We start from the raw sequence: 18,678 nt of genomic DNA on the forward strand, positions 1-18,678 counted from the left end.
TACAATATAAATATATCACTATGAAATCATGCCTGGAATTCTTTGATTTTAATTGCACTCTTAATTTTTTTTTAAATATCTTGCAGCTGATAGCACATTTGACAGTGGTCAGGGTTCAACTGTCTATTCAGACTCCCAGAGCAGCCAGCAAAGTGTCATCTACTCATCTATGCCTGATGCAATACCTCCTGCTATTCAGCGGGTTTTTAGCCCACCTCTCAGTGAAAGTCAGGCTTTGCCCCATACTCTTCAGCAGCCGGGACCCTTCCAGCAGCCTGCAGTTGTAAGTATAATGAATTTTCAATATTTTTATCATTTCTGGACATTCTCATATGGCATTGTAAAAATAAATGCATAACATCCTCTTTAGATTGCAAACTGGATGTGTGCTGCATTCTAGTTTTACAGTGCGTTGTAAAACTGTAATGCACTACTACAGTGCATTAATATTATCACCTAACATACTCTAACAAGCAGTAGAAAAAGAACCATTTGGGTTAAATCTAACATGTTTGTTTTGCTTTGACTAGATACAAAAATCCTAGATGTACTTGTTTTGAGAATTATTTCATTTGTTGTGTTTTCTTACTGTCTGTATAGCCATGTAGTATTGTTCCTTCATTTGTTCAAGAACATTTGGGGTCAGATATTTCTTCCAGCTGTGCTAAAGTCCAAGCATCTGTTCAGTATCTTTGTAGCTCTTTTCTTGGATCGAATATGTCACAAAGGCGAAGAAGCACTTCTGTTGTAGAAGCTCCAAAATCTAAAAGCCATTACCTTACAAGGCATTCACACTTGCTTCCATGTTCCTGCCACAATGACCTTGGCCAGCAAAAATTAATGGAACTGTCACAACAAGAAGAATTGCAAGCAACTGAACATAAACCTTTGAGCTTTTCCAATGACAGACCTGGCATAGGCCTTGTATGTTCCTCCTCAGAGACCACCAGGACACACTGCTTCTGTTCTAACCAGTATTTGTTGCCTGTGATGCACAGCGGTTCTTGTAGCTGCCGTCGTTATAGTGATCCAGCAGTGGATTTGACACCAAATGCAATGCCTATTCCAGCAGAACTGCTGGGGTCAAATCTAAAATCATTACAGGAGGAAGACAATGAATCAAGTGACTCTCCACTACTAAATGTACAGAAGTCTTCCAATTCTGCTGAGTTTATGCTGATTAAACCCACCTGTCAGGGTTGCTTGGCCCATTTGTTCCATTCTGGGGAAGTTCTGAACAAGCCTAAATTATTAATGCCTCTTAAATGTGCTGTCCATATTCCTTCCTTCCTCTGTAACAATCTAGACATCAGCTCTTCATCTCAACCACTTCATCAAGCGAGTAAATCTTGTGGCAAAAGTTCAGGTCTGCCTTTATTACATGAATCCTTGCAGCACATAATTAACCAGAAATCCAGCTCTGCTCCAGTGAGAGTGGAAAGTGTCACAGAAACATCCCTATGTTCAGAATTTATTTCTGAACAAGCCAGCATGCCTAAATGTACCCAGTCCTGTCACAAACTCAGTCCAGATGGAACTTCATTGATACAGAAGAGCTACCTGACTCAAGCTGTGCGGAGCAATGGGAGCAGCCTAGCTAGTAAAAATGATACCAGTGCCGTGGTAGGTAGAATTCCTCATTGCCTCTTTTTTGATTTAGAAGATTGAGCGATTCCAAGAATGATACTGAATGCATCCTGCTTGACCCAGAATGCTCTCAATCCATTAGAAAAGTCTTGCTTGTCCTACTTTTCCCTTTTGTTTCCAAAACACCAGTGATGAAACCCAAGTTGTATTTAGTTTGAATGGTCCCTTGAATTTTATACAATTTATTGTATAAATTTATACACTGCAGGTTTTCGTCTCAATTTGCTGCTTTTCCATAGAAAGCAAAAACTTGGCAGGTTTGATTGAGTATAACAGTTAAGCATTATAGTAGTGTGCATCAGAACAACTTAATCCTTATTGATCCCACTGATATTGTTCTCAGTGGTAGCATATGAATGTGATTCTCATAAAATACTTTAAAGGTAAAATATTTATTTATTAAATACATGCTTTGTTTAATTTTTAGTTATCACAAAATATTATTGATTTGTAGTTTGCTTTTAATTTTTTCTTAATTGGCTTTCTTATCTTACCTTACTGAAACCTTGTTCCAACATTTAAATAAAGTATTAAATCACTTCTATAGCAAAGTACCAACAAGATTTGCAGTTATTTTGAAGCTATATGTCTTCGGAACATTCTTTTTCTTCTCAGCTTTTTATACAGAATACCATTATCTTCTGAGTTATTAGTCTGTAGCTGGCCATACCATTCCAACTTTCTGCAAAATGCTATTCCCCCCCCCCCCAAATTAATAACAGTATATTTATCAATAAGTTTTTAAGTTTTTAATAAAAATTCAGAACATTCTGGGAACATAAGGGTTTATTAATCTTTCCAATCCTAACATGTTACGAATTCATCATATACATGCATGCTCTTATGATTTTTTAAACGTTTATGAGCTGTTGATAAGAACATAAGAAAATCAGGCCCAAGGTCTATCTAGCCCAGCATCCTGTTTCTATGGATAGACCCCAAGGTCTATCTAGCCCAGCATCACAGTGGCCCACCAGATGCCCCTGAGAAGCCTACAGACATGCCCCCTCTCTTGCTGATGCTCCCCTGCAACTGGTATTTAGAGGCATCTTGCCTCTGAGGCTGGAGGTGGCCTATAGCTAAATTTGCCATCCACTCGCCCATTCGAGTCACCCACTTGCCCATTTTGGAGAGATCCTTTTGGAACTCCTCGCAATCTGTTGTAGATTTCACTAGCTTAGTAATTTAGTGTCATCTACAAATTTGGCCACTTCGCTGCTTACCCCAACTTCTAGATCATTTATGAATGAGTTAAAGAACATTGGTCCAATTACAGATCCTTGGGGGATCTCACTTATTACTTCCCTCCGTTGTGAAAACTGTCCCCCTGTTTCCTGTCTTTCAACCAGTTACAAATCCACACATGAACCTATCCCTTTATCCCATGACTGCTAAGTTTACCCAAGAGCCTTTGGTGAAGAACTTTGTCAAAAGCTTTTTGGAAGTCCAAGTATACTATGTCAGCTGGATCACCTTTATCCACATGCTTGTTGACATTCTCAAAGAACTCCAAAAGATTTAGTGAGGCAAGACTTGCCCTTGCAGAAGATGCTGCATCTCTTTCTGCAAGGCCTCTTCTATGTGTTAAACAATTTTGTCCTTAAGTATGCTTTCCATCAATTTACCCTGCACAGAAGTTAAGCTAACCAGCCTGTTGTTTCCTGGATCCCCCTACGGTTTCTCCAGTAGAAAAGGAGACAAGTTTTGGTCACTTTACCTGCATTTCCTAAAATTATAGATTATAGTTCATGTGTTTATCCTGTCTGTCCCCATACTGTTGTTTTTACAATGAATTTTTGGAGGCGGTGTAAGCTGTTCTGGTAGTGGGGTTCCACTGATTAAAGAGAGTAATTAATTGTATACTTCTCTGAGGCCAGCCTCTAAAGCTGGAGCTAGACTGGGGTGGGGGAAATGCATTTGGCATCCATCAGCTCAGGAGCTGATTCACTTGCATATTCTACACCACTCAGGGGGGAACATATAGAGTGTTCCCCCACTCAGCCATAATTCCCTCACCATAATTCAAGTTATATGAAGATAACTAGATAACTTGAATTAGCAAAAGGGATTTAAGATACAGCTGATCCCCTGGAACCTCCCATTTTGAAAATTAAGCACTCTGCACTTTATTCCAATTGGTGCATGAATTCCTGAGTGTATCTGACTGCTGGTTTAACTGCATTTTTTCCTACCCTGCCTTCCAATTATCCAGTATATAAATGGTCACAATGTAGTATATTGCAGTAAGTAATTTCACTATAGATCAGTCAGGAGCAAATGTTTTTGATGACTGTAAGCTTAACTGAGACCTGACAAGCCTGAGCTTTGTTGTGTTTCGCTCTCCAGTGTCCACACATTTTGATCTTTTTTTGAAAATTTGATTTTTATGGAGGTTTATTTTATTGTGGTGATTTATGTATTTAGGGTTTTAATGTTCATATTTTTCTAGTGAAAATTGTCCTGGAAGACATAGTGGGTTGAAAAGCAGATGATATAAATTTATAAACTTCTAAATTTTTCTTTTTGAAATAAAATAAACAGTTGGCTTCTCATTTATGATGGAAGTATGGAGTTATCCAGGAAAATGGCTACTACCAGCTTGTTTGGTGGCTACTTGGAACTGGGCCTTCTCTGTGGCTGCCCCAGGGCTCTGAAATGCACTTCCTGTCAAAATTAGAGCTTCTCCATCTCTGGATGTGTTTAAAAAGACCCTTAAGACACACTTGTTTTCTCAGGCTTTTAATGGATTGATTTTAAATGATCTTTTTAATATTATAAAATTGTTGTAATCTTTTTATTCTGTTTTATACTTTTATTTTAACTTATCTACATTGCCTAGGGATGCAAATGTTAGGCAGTATATAAATATGATAACATGAATAAAACAATAGCTGCACTTGCCTTAAGATATATGTGTACTAGAAATATATTGTTCTGTGAGCATCTCTGAGCATTTTGTGTGCCTGTGGGATCAGAGCATGAGCTTTGAGATATTCAATTTCTTCTCCCCATTCCTAAGGTCATAACTCTCGTTCGTTTTCTCTATAATTTCTGTACTTTCTTGGTGGCTCAATAGCAAAGCTAGAGGCTTTTTTTCTTGCTGAGTGGCTGGGGATTATGGGAGTTGCCATCAAACATGTGGGGACCCAGGATGGGGGAACCCCTTGCCTTAGCATAATGAAAGCTCTACTCAGTACGTCTAAAGTGCTCCTATTATTCAGTGGTCTCACTTATGGAACAGCTACACAATTGTCATTGAATGGGTGATCCTGGCTGGTGGGGAGAGCTATGTGTGTGAGATGTCTGTTGTAGGGTGGGGGGTGATCATGGGGGGACTGGTTTTTGGCCTCGCCTACCCCACCCCCACCCCAGCATTTCTTTTTTCACTTTTTCCAGTGGAAAGAATGGAAATCTTGGGAAATATTGAAAAAAGCTATTAGGAAATATTTTCTCATTTAGAATGATGAATACAATTCTTTGTAAGGCACAGTGTTATATTGTTTTAGTTGCCCTTTATTCCTTGACATGCCTTTTAATAATTACTGTAAGATCTACAGTATCAGGCAGTTACATTTCCTGTAGTACAGATATGTGCAGCTCTCAATAGGATCTATTTCAGATTTCCCACCTTCTGAAGCATGTGAAAAAAGCTGTGTTTTGAAATATGCATATGACAGAGTAGAGAAGCTTCTTTAAATCCATGCGAAGTTAAGTTTTCTGAAGTCCACAGCAATAAAAATGAATCGGATTGAGATGTTTGTATTCATTCCCACTGACACCTGTAGAAAACAAGTGTTGCAGATTTTGTATTTTCTGGATAATGCTTACATTATCCACTGTAAAGGGGAGAATGTAAGTCCAAATTTTAAAAAAACCCTTCCTTTTGCTTACTACAATGGTGACTGTTTCTATTTTAAATTCTGCCCACCCCCTATTTTTCTGTCTAGCAGGAAACTAGGATATACATTTCTACCTTTTGATACCTTTATATCAAAAGGTAGCTTTGCTTGTTCTATCTCTAATACTTGGTAGATTCTGTAATTATCTACCCAATTTCAGAATTATATATGACACATATTTCAGAAATATATCAAAAAGTACAATTTTATGTGGTAAGACACAGGGATCCCTTTCTCATGAGCAGTGAGAAACGGCTACCAGGTTTGCGAGGAGGAAGCCCTAAAGAACTTATGTCCCTGCAGACAAGCATTCCACCATCCCTGGATGGGCAGATTGCCCGCCCACACAAGCACCAGCTGCTATCAGCAGCTCCAAGGGTCAGGGTCCCGGGACGCCCGCCCCGCCCCCCTGAGCTCTAATAATGCACTGCATAACTGTGCGGTGCATTATGGGGATGCCCCTCTCCTCCTTGAATCTGCCAGCTGTTGCTGCTTACAGCTGTGGCTGACACACGACCAAAAACACTGAGGTTGAGTGCTCACTCCCTTAACCTCGTTTTGAAGGATGGCTCCATAGGTGGGTTTGCTGCTGTGGTGCCACCGGGATCGGCTCCTTCAGCCTGGTTTTGCAAACGCGTGTGAATAGCCTCAATATATTTCATGTTCTAATGTAAATTTAGATCTAATAAGAAAATTAGTATTGAATATATTTCAGTTTTTCCCAAAGTTTTAGTTTTTTTTAAAAAAAAGAAATGAGTTCCCCCCATGGCTTCAAAGGGTCTTAAAATTTCACATCTGTAATCTTGAGTTAAAAAATTAAGTATTTTTTTGAATAGTAAAAGTATTTTCCCCCCTGTCCTTCAGCCTGGACTCCCAGTGGTTCAGGCTCCACCTGCTGTTGTCACCCAGCGACCACAACATTATCAAGAACCAGCAATCCCATTCCCTGTTGTCCATCCCACCTCAGTTGCCCCCATGCAGATGGGACAACCTCAGACTGTATTAGCCAGCCAGCAGGTAAGTCTGTGTGTTTTCTGCCTTTAGGGCAATATATTCAATTAACATAGGAGCACTTGCTTAACTTGTATTTCAAATCTGTGTATGCATTATAAAAAATATGTTGAAAGCTTTCCTAGATAATCCTTAGATGCAATACTATGATTTAAAACAAGGTACAATGTGTGTTCTAATTAATCTAACATGCATCGGATGGATAAGAGATACAAAAAGCTCCAGCTTTTCCCCAAGCTCTTAAATGTTATGTTCTTCTTTCCTTTCTTCATCTCACCTCCTGAATTGCTTTCTGTTATAATAGGGAAGGGCACACTGTACTACAGAGAAGAAATCCACCCATGGTCAAGTCACTGCTGCCAACCTACCTACATTCTGAACTGAGTGCAGATAAAAGGAGTAACATCAGAAGGCAAAGTGCAGTTGCTTTCATGTTTCCCAGCATTCTGTTTCTCTGCCATTCCTCCAGGTCTGTCCTATAAGGCCAAGCGAGGTGGCAGGAAAAGGAATCAGTTGACAAAATGGTGAAGGTATTTGCACTCTGCACAATAATTAACATAAGAACAGCCCTGCTGGATCAGGCCCAAGACCCATCTATTCCAGCATCCTGTTTCACACAGTGGCCCACCAGATGCCTCTTGGGAAGCCCATAGACAAGAGCTGAGGGCCTGCCCCCTCTCTTGCTGTTGCTCCCATGCAACTGGTATTTAGAGGCATCTTGCCTCTTAGGCTGCAGGTGGCCTATAGACTTCAGCTATTGATAGACCTATCCTACATGAATTTATCTAAACTCTTCTAAACCAGACTGTTGGCTGTCACCGCATCTTGTGGCAGAGAATTCCATAGGTTGATTATGCATTATGTGAAAAAGTACTTCCTTTTGTTGGTGCTATATTTCCTGGCAATCAATTTCATGGGGTCACCCCTGGTTCTAGCATTATGAGAGAGGGAGAAAAATTCCTCTCTTTCAACTTTCTCCACACCATGCATGATTTTATCAACTTCTATCATGTCTTCCCTTAGCCATCTCTTTTCTAAACTAAAAAGCCCCAGATGCTGCAGCCTTACCTCATAAGGAAGGTACTCCAGGCCCCTGATCATCTTGGTTGCCCTCTTCTGCACCTACTCCGGTTTGATAATGTCATTTCTGAAATACGGTGCACACAATACTCCAAATGTGGCCACACTGTAGTTTTTTATAAGGGCATTATAATATTAGCAATTTTATTTTCAATCCTCTTCCTAGTGATTCCAAGCATGGAATTGGCCTTTTTCACAGCTGCCGCACACTGAGTCAACACTTTCAACGAGCTGTCCACCATGACCCCAAGATCCCTTTCCTGGTCAGTCACCGACAGCTCAGATCCCATCAATGTATATTTGAATTTGAGGAGTTTTACCCTAATATGCATCACTTTACACTCGCAAACATTAAACTGCATTTACCATGTTGTCGCCCACTCACCCAGTTTGGAAAGATCCTTTTGGGACTCCTCACAATCTGTTGTGGATTCTACTACCTAAATACTTTAATATTGTCTGCAAATTTGGCCATCTTGCTGCTTACTCCAACTTCTAGATCATTTATGAATAAACTAAAAAGCACTGGTCCCAGGACAGATCCTAGGGACTTCTGACTTCTCTCCATTGTTTCCAGTCCTTCAACCAGTTACTAATTCACACATGAACTTGTCCCCTTAACCCATGACTGCTAAGTTTTCTCAAGATTCTTTGATGAGGTATTTTGTATTTGATGAGGAACACACGGGGCCAAATTGTCACTTTACTAGAGCTATGAAGGGAATATTTTTGTTTTTCCTTCATTTTGAAGTCAATACTCAATACAAGCCATTAAAAAAAAAAAATCTTACTTCTCTGGGATAATGCTATGCCCTAGGGCAGGTATCTTCAGCATAACATCTGCCAGAAGATGGCCATGCTGAAAAGACGCTATTGCTACCACCAGAAGGAGTTGCAGTTGGTATAGGAGTTACAGATGGGGGCTGAAAACTACTTTGGAACAGTTTGTATTAATTTTCTATCTGTAACTAAAATAATACAGTCCCCTTAGTGTACACATTTTGTGCATATGTACTATCATGATCTTTGGTCAAGCCAGCTCCGGAGGCTTTCATAGCACTCCAATCAGTAACTGGAAAAAACAGTTTTTGTTGTGACTTTTTCTGACAGATAATACGTCAATATAGGCACACTTTGAGAACTTATGGGCATTTATTTTTCTCCACCAGCAATCCATCCCACCTCCAGCTCCTCTACCACAAGTTCTAGCCAGCCAGCCCATTTGCCCAGTGCAGCAGCCTGCACCTCAACTATTACCCCAATATCAAACTCCCACTTCTCAGGTGGCAGCTACCAGTACACAACTGACACCTCTACAGATTCCCCCTTTGCAGGCAGTCCCACCTGGCCAGGTAAGTTGATCTCATCTTTCAGTAAAGGCCCTTTGTTTTATTATTATAAATTTATTATAATTGTATTATTATAAATAATTATTTATAAATCATTTATAAATTTATTATTTTATTATAAGTTTATTATAAATTATTTGTATTGGTAGAGCTTCACAGCTAATAGCTAATATTACAGGCTTTGCAGTTTTCTAATGGCTTCAGGAAATTTGCATTTTGTTAAGACCCTAGAAATTCTGGTGGTGGTTATGGTATTGATGATGATTTCTTATTAATTAAGCATATGTAAGGAATATTTACACAGCTTTCTCTTCCTGTTGAGTGGGAATGGACAGAAGGGGTGGCACCACACTGCTGGAAATACCAGCAGATACCAATGCAAGACAGTGGATACCAATACATGTGGCTACCTGCTGGAGAGATTTTTATTTTTATTTTTTATCTTGTATATTTTCCCCTGAAGAAAAGGTTTCCCCTTGAAACACATTGGGATCTTATTTGGGAATAAATTGCTATACTGTTCTTTCTTCTCTTTTCTGTTGAGTGTCAGCTACTTGGGATCTTAATTCTAGCTCAGCTTCAACTGCCAGACCAAAAGGAGGTTCAGACAGAATTTTATTCCATAGATATAGAAGAGGCAGTCCGTTCTTATTTAAAAAACAATACAACACAAAACCCTTGTGGAATAGCTATTGAAAGACTAAATGGACAGTGTCTTATTAATCAAGACGGTATACCATATGCTCATAACAACTCAGTCTATTCTTAGACTGTTAAGAAACTCAACAGTCCTCCATCCTGTTTCACTTTCCTCCTCAGCTACCTCAAAACTGTAGTTTCCTCTCCTATCTGCCTTGGAATGTTTCCCCCTCCCTTGGAAAGCAGGTTTTTCTCAAATCTCAGTTCAAATAACTTCCTCATTGGCTAACTGGGATGCTAGCTGCTTAAACAGGGTTGCATGCTTCACAGATATTAAAGCATATATAGCACTGCCTGAAGGCTTGCAATATTGACAAGAGAAAAAGAAGCAGAGGGCAGGAATATAGGCTTTCTCAGTCAAACTATACATATATTCAAATTTTATGAAAATTGCAATAACATGAAAAACTGGGTGCTTTGTCAAATACAGCATTTGTATTTCTGTAAATCTGAGCAGGCTGTGGGATCATTCACACAACCAAATAAAGGAAAGGGGAGGAGGCAGGAACCTACCTACCTTCCCTCAGACAACTGGAGGCTCCCTTTTCCTCTGCCGATCATGCACCCAGACAACCAGTACAGCACTAAACAGCAGAGCTGGGATCAGGAGGAGGAAGTCCTCCATTATCCCAGAATGCAATGCAAAGGAAGCATGGTGGTAGCCATGCCAATGCATAAGGGCTCCTCCCCCTGGCTCCACAAGCCACAGAACTCTATGGCGCTGACCCCAAGAGCTGCAAAAGCTGTTGCTGGCACCCACACGACCCAAAACAAAGGTAGGACAGAAGACGTTTCTGTTCTACCTAGGTTAAGGGCAAGGTAGAAAAGCTGGGTAGCTCAGCTTGACAGACACTGGGGAAGAGAGGGTTTTGAGGCTCCAGATGAGCCCCCATACCTGGTTAGCCCTCTCCTACCTAGAAATGTCTGGTCATGTGAATAACCTTGTAGCGGATTATAGCCTTTGTCTCAGAGCAAGCTCATGTGAGGAAAAGAAATGCTGACTCATCCCTGCAGAGCTTTCTGGCAAAGGCTACTCCTATAATGTTTCTTTATTTTTGGTAGGTTCTAAAGGTTGCCACCACCACCCCTCTCTGTTACAGAGCTTGACCCTCCCTGGGCTTGGGGGTGGAAATCCCAGGGAAAACTTTCTTTTGCTATTTGAAAAGTACAAAAAAACTTTTCACATGCAAGCCTACACGTGGGGAAAAAACTAATAGCTGCTGAACTCCTGAGGCATGTTTTGCACCAGAGAAAAAGCCCCCTTTTCATCCCCCCCTTTCTCCTCTGTTAAAAATCCACTCGGATAAGGCTTGTAAAGAAAAGAACAAAAAGAAAAACAAGTTTATCCAAATGCTACAGACTGCTTCTGTCTGTGGCTGTCTCGGCTTTTAGTTACAGGTAAAAATACTTGGTAAGTTATAAGAATATTTCAAAAAACACCCCAGATGAAGTTGGGGTGACAAGCTTTAAAAATCATGGTTACCCAGTTGCAAGGAACAGGTATATAGGAAAATACAAAAACAAAATTAAAACTTAGAGTCTTTGTGTGGTGAATGCAAATGCTAGGAGCAGGACTTCCTCCTCCCACATCCCAGGGTGCCCCACACCACAAGCATGGCAGCTGCTCTCAGAGCAGCCAAAGCATTTGGCGCAGCTGCTCCTTCCCCCCAGCTTGCTGCCAGAAATAGTGTTGGTGAAGCCTGTTTACCTGAGGGAGATAATTAAAGTACTAAATCCAGTCAATAACATCTGGTAGATTGGGTGTAAATAGCATAATAACAACAACAATATAATAATAATCTGTTGTGCCTTGGTCTCTTCCTATCAGATGAGGAGTGATATCTGTCCCAAGAATGGCTTCTGAGCCTTTTGTCTGGATAGTATGGAAGGGTTGTTGTTGTTGTGGTTAATTTATTCGATTTCTATACCACCCTTCCAGAAATGGCTCAGGGTGGGTTTACACAGAGTACATGATCTCCTACTGAGGCAAAACAACCACAGGTTCATTTTTCCTCAGTAATATTCTGGGTTAAAAAAACCAAACCAAACCAAACCAGGGCTACCATATTTTGGAGCAGCTAGGAGTGGAGGACTCCCAGGACTCGAATTGAGGTAGAGAGCATGAGAATGAAAACACAGGAATATGCAAAAAGAGTGCAGCAAAAACAACACTCCCAAAGAAATAACTAACAGAAAGGCAACCAAAGCAGACAATAATAGGTAGCAATAAGAGAATATAGTGTTCTGGTCTTCTTGAAGAAGTGAGGTTACTTAACTTTCATTGATCTTCATTAGCTTTTTATTTGCCCAAATTGTCTTACTAAGTTAGTCCTGGTGGAACTGATGGATTGCAGATATCCCAGATTCTGTACTTTCTTCCTGTGCATGATGGGCCTAATTCAGAATACGACTCCTACCCCCCCGCCCCTTGAAACTGAGCTATTTCTACTGCCTTCCCTCCATTTTTCTTCTAGTCCTCTGGTGGTTTCTTCCATTAGCAATGGCAGAAATATGGATTGTTTTCAAAGTCTTGTAGTAGAAACATTTTATCAGAACTAGATCTGAAGCTGGACCTTTCCTAAGTGCTCTTTTTTTGACTGTCTAACACAGAAACAATTCCAGTGGTTTGTGACAGAACATATGTATTAATTCATCAGTGATACTGCCCTGAGTTACATCCAAATGTATTTGTTCTGTACCTAACCATACAGTTTATCTGTTAATGTATTGCTGACTGCTAATGGAGTGTATAGATAGCCACAGAGGTCCTTCAAACTCCCAGTTATGGGAACTTGGGCATTTGAGGGGTGTTGGGAGGGACCACAAGGCTTTCACAAAAATGCTAGTTTTGGAGAGGAAGCCCAGACCAAAGTTTCATAAGAAGGGTTTCTCCTCCCAGGTGCAGCCGGTGTTCATTGAGTTGGAGGGCAATGAAGGTTAATTTGCCACCACTTTCCAGCATCCTGCCAGCATGGTGCCCAACCCAGTATCCCACATACCTGCCCCCTGCCCCCCCACCATGCACATCAGCCCCCTGAATGTCAGTGAGAGTGATTATGTCAGCAACAAATCACTTTCCTTGTCAATCATCCATCTCTGACAACTTTTTAAAGGACAGTTAAGACACATCTATTCACCCAGGCTTTTAATTAGATACTGTTTTGATATATTTTAACATTGTTTTAAGTTTTAAATTATGGTAATGTTTAGAACTTTTTATTTTGTCTGTATTGTTTTATTGTAAACTGCCTAGAGACACATGTTTTGGGTATACAAATGTGTCAAATAAATAAATATAAAGAAAGAAAGAAAATGATCCCTAGAAACAGTAAAAATGCAAATACTGTTATGAAGACACAATGATCACAAACACTGGAAGAGTCTTTCTTCTGCCCACCCCCCATTCTTTCTTAGCCCAGAATGGTGGTGGAGGAACTCATCATTTGTAAAATACAATTTAAACTCAAAACAAAATTATCCACCTATTTTTTTCTGGCTTGCTTCTTGTATTTCCTCCTGCCTTCTCCTGTGTGATTTCTCTGTGACTGCCTTTAACTTCTGTCCCTTCTGGAAGTTTTTCTTGTTCTTTTTTAGCAGCTAATCAACTTGTTTATTTCCCCTTGACAGACCGTATTCTCCACTTGACGGACCATATTCTCCAAAGTGGAGATGCAGATCCTCTCTGAGGAGGCAACTTAGACCTCCTCAGGGATGAACTTCAATCTCAGAGAGTTTGTTTTCACTGATACTGCTCACTCTCAGAGTTCTAGTGCTTAGCTGCAGTGATTGGGTCTTCGGATGGGAGTCTAGGAAAAGAAATATTTTAGAAAGGAGATGTTGTGGGTAGTAAAAAGCTTCAAGAAAGAAACAATGGCTTTAACAAGCTGAATGCATGCTGTAGAGCCTGAAGCATTCAGTGGGGAAGTGAATAAGGTATGAGAGAAATGCTACTTTCCTAGTACAGTCATCCCTTGCCAACTGTGGATTTCCCAATCGTGGATTTGAGCAACTGTGACTGGGAAATTGTGTCCACCCTGACAAACCTCGACCCAAGTATCCGTAGTTTGGTGGGGAAAAAATTCAAATTTGGGTGGGTTTGGGGGGGTCACTTCTGGGTTCAGGGGGCTATTTGGGGGGGTCTGGGGTCATTTTCAGGGGTCAGGGGGCAGTTTTTCTATTTTTTTTACTTTATTTTTTCTGTCTTTTCTGACCGCAATTCCCCTAACCCCCTGTTTCCCATGCATTGCTATGCCTCTCCAACTGTGAGGGTTTCCAGGAATGGAACCCTCGCAGTTGGCAAGGGATGACTGTATATCTTTCTGGTGAGTAAGGAGAGTGATGAGTGGGATTCTGTATCATTGTGTTCATCTTTTATAACATTCAATAGGGCTTTGCAAAGCAGCCTCATTTGATTCAGAGCTACACTGAGGTCTTCAGGGACCCCTGAAATGATTTGGGGCTGTAGTAGGGGGCTCCCCCTTCACTTGGGCCAAATTTGGTCAGAGCTTCATCCCCTCTTCCAACCTCTTTTGGTACTTACTGGGCACAGGCAGGAGACAGGTTGGCTCTATTTTTGTTTTTATTTGAGTTTGGCAAGGTAGCAGAATCATCTGCAGCATTACTTTAAAATAATTCCTTGAAATAGGATTTTTTTCTTTTACTCCTCCTCCTGCAGTGCTGTGCTTACAGAGTGTCCTTGGAATATTAGTTTTTTCTGTGGCTGCACAGAGGCTTCAGCACTGGAAAAGACTAGAATTCTTAGGAAACAGTGTGCCTACAGGGAAAATAAATTTCCAACAGTATTTTAATGTGACGCCACAGAAAACGCTGCTTCCTCCCTGTGCTTGCATCACTGGCTCCACCACTTTGCTCCACTTGCCCCACCTTGCTGTCCCTGACACTGTCCCACCCCTTGTTGGTCTTGCTCCCCCGCCCCAGCTGGGTAGCCTCACCTTCTGGGCCACATCACAACCATTGTTTGCTGCTGTTGGTTAGTGGCAAGGTAGTATGGATGGAGCTTGAATCCCAGCAGTGGCCTCTCCTTGTTGCTACTGCTGTGCTAGTAGCAGCAGTGGGCACTCTCTCTGCCCTCCAGCAACAGACTTGTCTGTTTTTCTCTGTTCCATTTCAGGAGCAGACAAAGCAGATAAGTTATGGAAAGATTGGGAGGAGAGAGATATCAAGAGACAGAGTAAGAGAGAGCACTGCTGCTGCTATCACAGTACTGGCAATGAGGAGAGGCCACTGCTGGATGCAAGTTCCATTCACATTGCCTCACCACTGAACTACAACACCAAGCAGCAGCTGCAGCGCACCCACTCACAATAAGGTGAGACTGTCCCAGCAAGGGGAAAGAAGGGTGATGCTTGTGCCAGTAAGATGGGGGGTACTGGCAGTGAGGATGCAGGTGAGGAGGGAAAAAGACAACTGGTGATGGCATTCCAAGGGATGGGCCAGACTGCCAGCCCTCACTGCCCTGTGACAGAGGGTGAGGGTGATGATACAGGCTAGAGGGCCTGCAGTGGTTAAATCATTTCAGAAGCAAATTGACCCAGTTCAGTTGTGGTCGCTTCAAACCGTTCTGCTGGTTCAGTTCACAATCAAAGCTTTGGTGGCTGAATCAGGTTGAATCTACTTTGAAACAAAATCAGACACTGAAGCTTCACACAGCCCTGGCATGCAGTATAGTTTCAAGATTTAGCATAAATAGAGATCATGGTTTTGATCCCATTTACATGAACAGAATGGCACCCTCCACACCACAACCATACTGTTTTGGAGGGACTTCCATCAGGATTGGCCTATTTTCCCTTCCTTTCTCATGGAGGGCAACACTGGGGTTCAAAGCAAAGGGGAGGGAAAGAAAGCCCCATTTTGCGTGTGGAATTGTTATTCACAGTTCTCTGGATCCAAGCCATTTGTCTTCATTCAATAAGCAAGATATTGTGTGAATCATGTATTTCTAAACAGTCTTCTAGCAGCAATTATCTAGCAGCAATTATCAATTATTATAGAGAATAAGCTACTATGTCATAATACTTAAATGTACACAATGTAAGAAAATAGGAGTTTCAAAAAAATTAATGCTGAAAATCAATGTGCATGTCAATTTGCATGCCCATAATGAGTGGAACTAATATCTTCAGTAGAGACTACCATGTAATACTGAAATATGTGCCTTAAATAAGGGGCTTCTGAATCATTGTATAATGCTGAAAACTGTTATGCATATCTCTTTGCTCTCTTGTAGTGAATGGGATTAATCATTTGCATAAAATTAACACCTGATTTCTGAAAATGTATAATATCTAGTTTCTTAAATCCATGACATATGAGATATCACATATTATCATTTTTCAGTTAATAAAGCTTAGTTAAGTGTTTCTCAAACTTTATGAAATTGTATCCCAACTTCTAAGTGTATGTGACCTAACACATCCCTCCCATTTCAAAGCCTCATTGGTTATGCTGGCCAAGCTCTTGCATTCTCTGCGTTGCTTCTGTCCACAGTCTGCGATATTCTCCTCCACTACCTCTCCTTGCATTTTCCTCAGCCCACACCACATCATCTCCATCCTGAGTAACTGCAGCAGTTGAGAACTTGTAATGCCCCCCTCTTCCCTTTCAGCAATTTTATTGGGCTCAGAATTCACACTTTGGGAAACGTTCAATTGTACCATGTATTGGCATATCACTAATAAAACATGGAAATTTGCCCCCACTTCTAGTTTGAGAAACACTGTGTTCATTTAATTGGTGAAAACACTAAACTGCATGCAAGCCAGAAAAATAGCTTGCCTGAACGGGCAGCAAATTGCAACTGCAGCAGCTTCATTCAGGCACAATACTTGTGCATGTTCAAGTATTTTTCCTTTTATTTCAATGGAGGGGGTAACTCTCCACAGGCATCCCTTTGCATATAAGGAGCTCTATACACACAAAGAAGATTCCACAAAGCTCTGAATCAGGATATTATCTCTGAGTATGGTAGATGTGTAAAACATCTATCTGCTGCATGATTAGTACATTTCCTTTGTAGTGGTTTTGAACTGCTCAGTTTAACAACATGCAGTTGCTTTGAAGTCTTCTCCTGTATTTGTTATAGAACAATTTTATTTGCTCTATATGTAGATTCATGAAAATGAATCAAAATAACCATTCAAATTCTTTTATAAATAAGACACATGAAATTAACTTGGCGCCATACATGAACACTCTTCAAATTCATATACTATTATATTTTTTTTCAGATTCCTCAGTTTCCTGTCATTCCTGCAGTTACTCCTCTGGCAGGACTTGACAGCCATCCTCCAAACCTGTCTGATATACCTGCTGCAAATGTACCCCCTATACCTGCTCCTTCTCAGTATTTTCCTCCAGCTGTGATTGTACCAAGCCTCCCTGTGAACCCTGCTCTGCCACAGACATCAAATTCCCCTGCCCTACCCATGCAAGCGGTCAACCTTCCTCATCCTACTGTGGCTTCCTTGGTCTTGCCCTGCCAAACAATTGTGCCAAATATGCCGGCTGCTCCGATACCATTATTGGCTGTGGCTCCACAAGGGCTCTCAGCCTTGCCAACACATCATGCGGTAGCCCAGCTCTCCCAACAGCAAATATACCAGGCTACCCTCCAGCAGATAATTCAGAGTGAAGTTCTTCCCTCTCCCCATCACACTCAGAACATGCAAGCTGTTTCACAACAGCAGCAGCTGCTGCCTCCACTTCCGCAGTCACTTCAACCAAGCATAATTCATCCTTCAGAACAGACTATGTCTGCATCTGGGGCTGGTAATCAGGTAATCTGTTTGACATTAGATTTTCTTGGTACTAGAACATAGGATTATTACTCCAAATGGTGGTTCTGTATTTGTTCCATTGGTAACACAAACTTGGGATTTAAAAATAAATAAATAAATATAATGCCCCATAGAGAAAATGAAAATCATACAAATTAATTTGTTACTAAAAATTATAGGACAGCGAGAAATAGAATATTGTTGATGTCTGGCAATAGGTACAGGAAATGGTGCGTAAAGTGCTTCTACTTCCCCGCCCAAGAAATGCCACAGATCATTCACAATGAAGAAAACCTTGATTTGTTTACAATGTGACATTGTATATAGAGTGTAGTATCAAGAAAATTACTTAATACTAATAAGTAAACAATTCTAATTATTTCTATGTACACATCAGACTTTAGTATGCCTGTTGCTTTAAAACAGGCTGTTTTTCAACAAAGAAGGAATAATTGGAATAATAATTGTGGAATCATTTCTGAAACATTATCTAGAACTTATTTATATAATACTAAAAACATATTCTGCAGTATCATAGCTACAGATTTTTTTTAGCATGATTGAAGCATAACTTATCCCATTAAATAAATATTAACGACCAACATCGAGACTAATGCAGCACTCATGCGGCAAATGCTGTGCTGGTCCTGGGGGGAGGGTCAGTTTCCAAAGGCTCTGTGAAAATATTTTGGGGAGTCACTGTCAGCATCAGAGGAAAGGGGAGATCCACTAAAATAACCTCTCCCCATAGCATGTGCACAGCATCGTGCTGTGTTACTCTAAATGTTGGCCAGCATTTAAGGGTAATGAAGAATAGAAGTTCCTAATAAGCTTTATAACTACTACTTCTTTTCAACTTTATAATAAATACAGAATAAAACAATACAATATAAAATCAAGCATGAATTGAGTAAAGGGGAGTAACCTACTAGTATGAAGACTACGTAGGAATGAATGGCTTGCTAATAATGGGAATCTTTATAAGAAGCCATTGCATTATATCATATCGTCCACCTTTTTAAAATTCATAACATTCCATCTCAACCTATTGTTCTGTATCTCCAACTTTACTGAATCTAAATTTCTTTCTTCAGCCATATATTTGGTACAGAAATATTGTTTGTGAAGAACTTGTGATCAGTTGAATCCCAGCTTACCCTCCATTGAACCAATGGCATTATTCTCATTGGTTTT

General features: G+C 40.6%; 1 protein-coding gene across 11 annotated transcripts in view; it reads left to right on the forward strand.

The window, feature by feature from the left end:
- Window positions 1-18,678, forward strand: part of WNK2 (WNK lysine deficient protein kinase 2) — a 192,612-nt gene that overhangs the window by 83,052 nt on the left and 90,882 nt on the right. For 9 of the 11 annotated variants that reach the window (XR_008315133.1, XM_053290478.1, XM_053290472.1 and 6 more), the window contains exons 9-12: window positions 87-283; window positions 6,411-6,563; window positions 8,807-8,989; window positions 16,936-17,484. Coding sequence is in view for 10 of the 11 variants with exons in the window: in XM_053290478.1 (XP_053146453.1) it covers window positions 87-283; window positions 6,411-6,563; window positions 8,807-8,989; window positions 16,936-17,484 (1,082 nt within the window). In the remaining variant the exon portion in view is untranslated. The remainder of the gene's footprint in view (window positions 1-86; window positions 284-6,410; window positions 6,564-8,806; window positions 8,990-16,935; window positions 17,485-18,678) is intronic. The other 2 variants (XM_053290477.1, XM_053290479.1) reach the window with 2 other exon arrangements.

Source organism: Hemicordylus capensis, chromosome 2, assembly GCF_027244095.1.
Source record: "Hemicordylus capensis ecotype Gifberg chromosome 2, rHemCap1.1.pri, whole genome shotgun sequence".
NCBI classification, from domain to species: Eukaryota; Metazoa; Chordata; class Lepidosauria; order Squamata; family Cordylidae; genus Hemicordylus; species Hemicordylus capensis.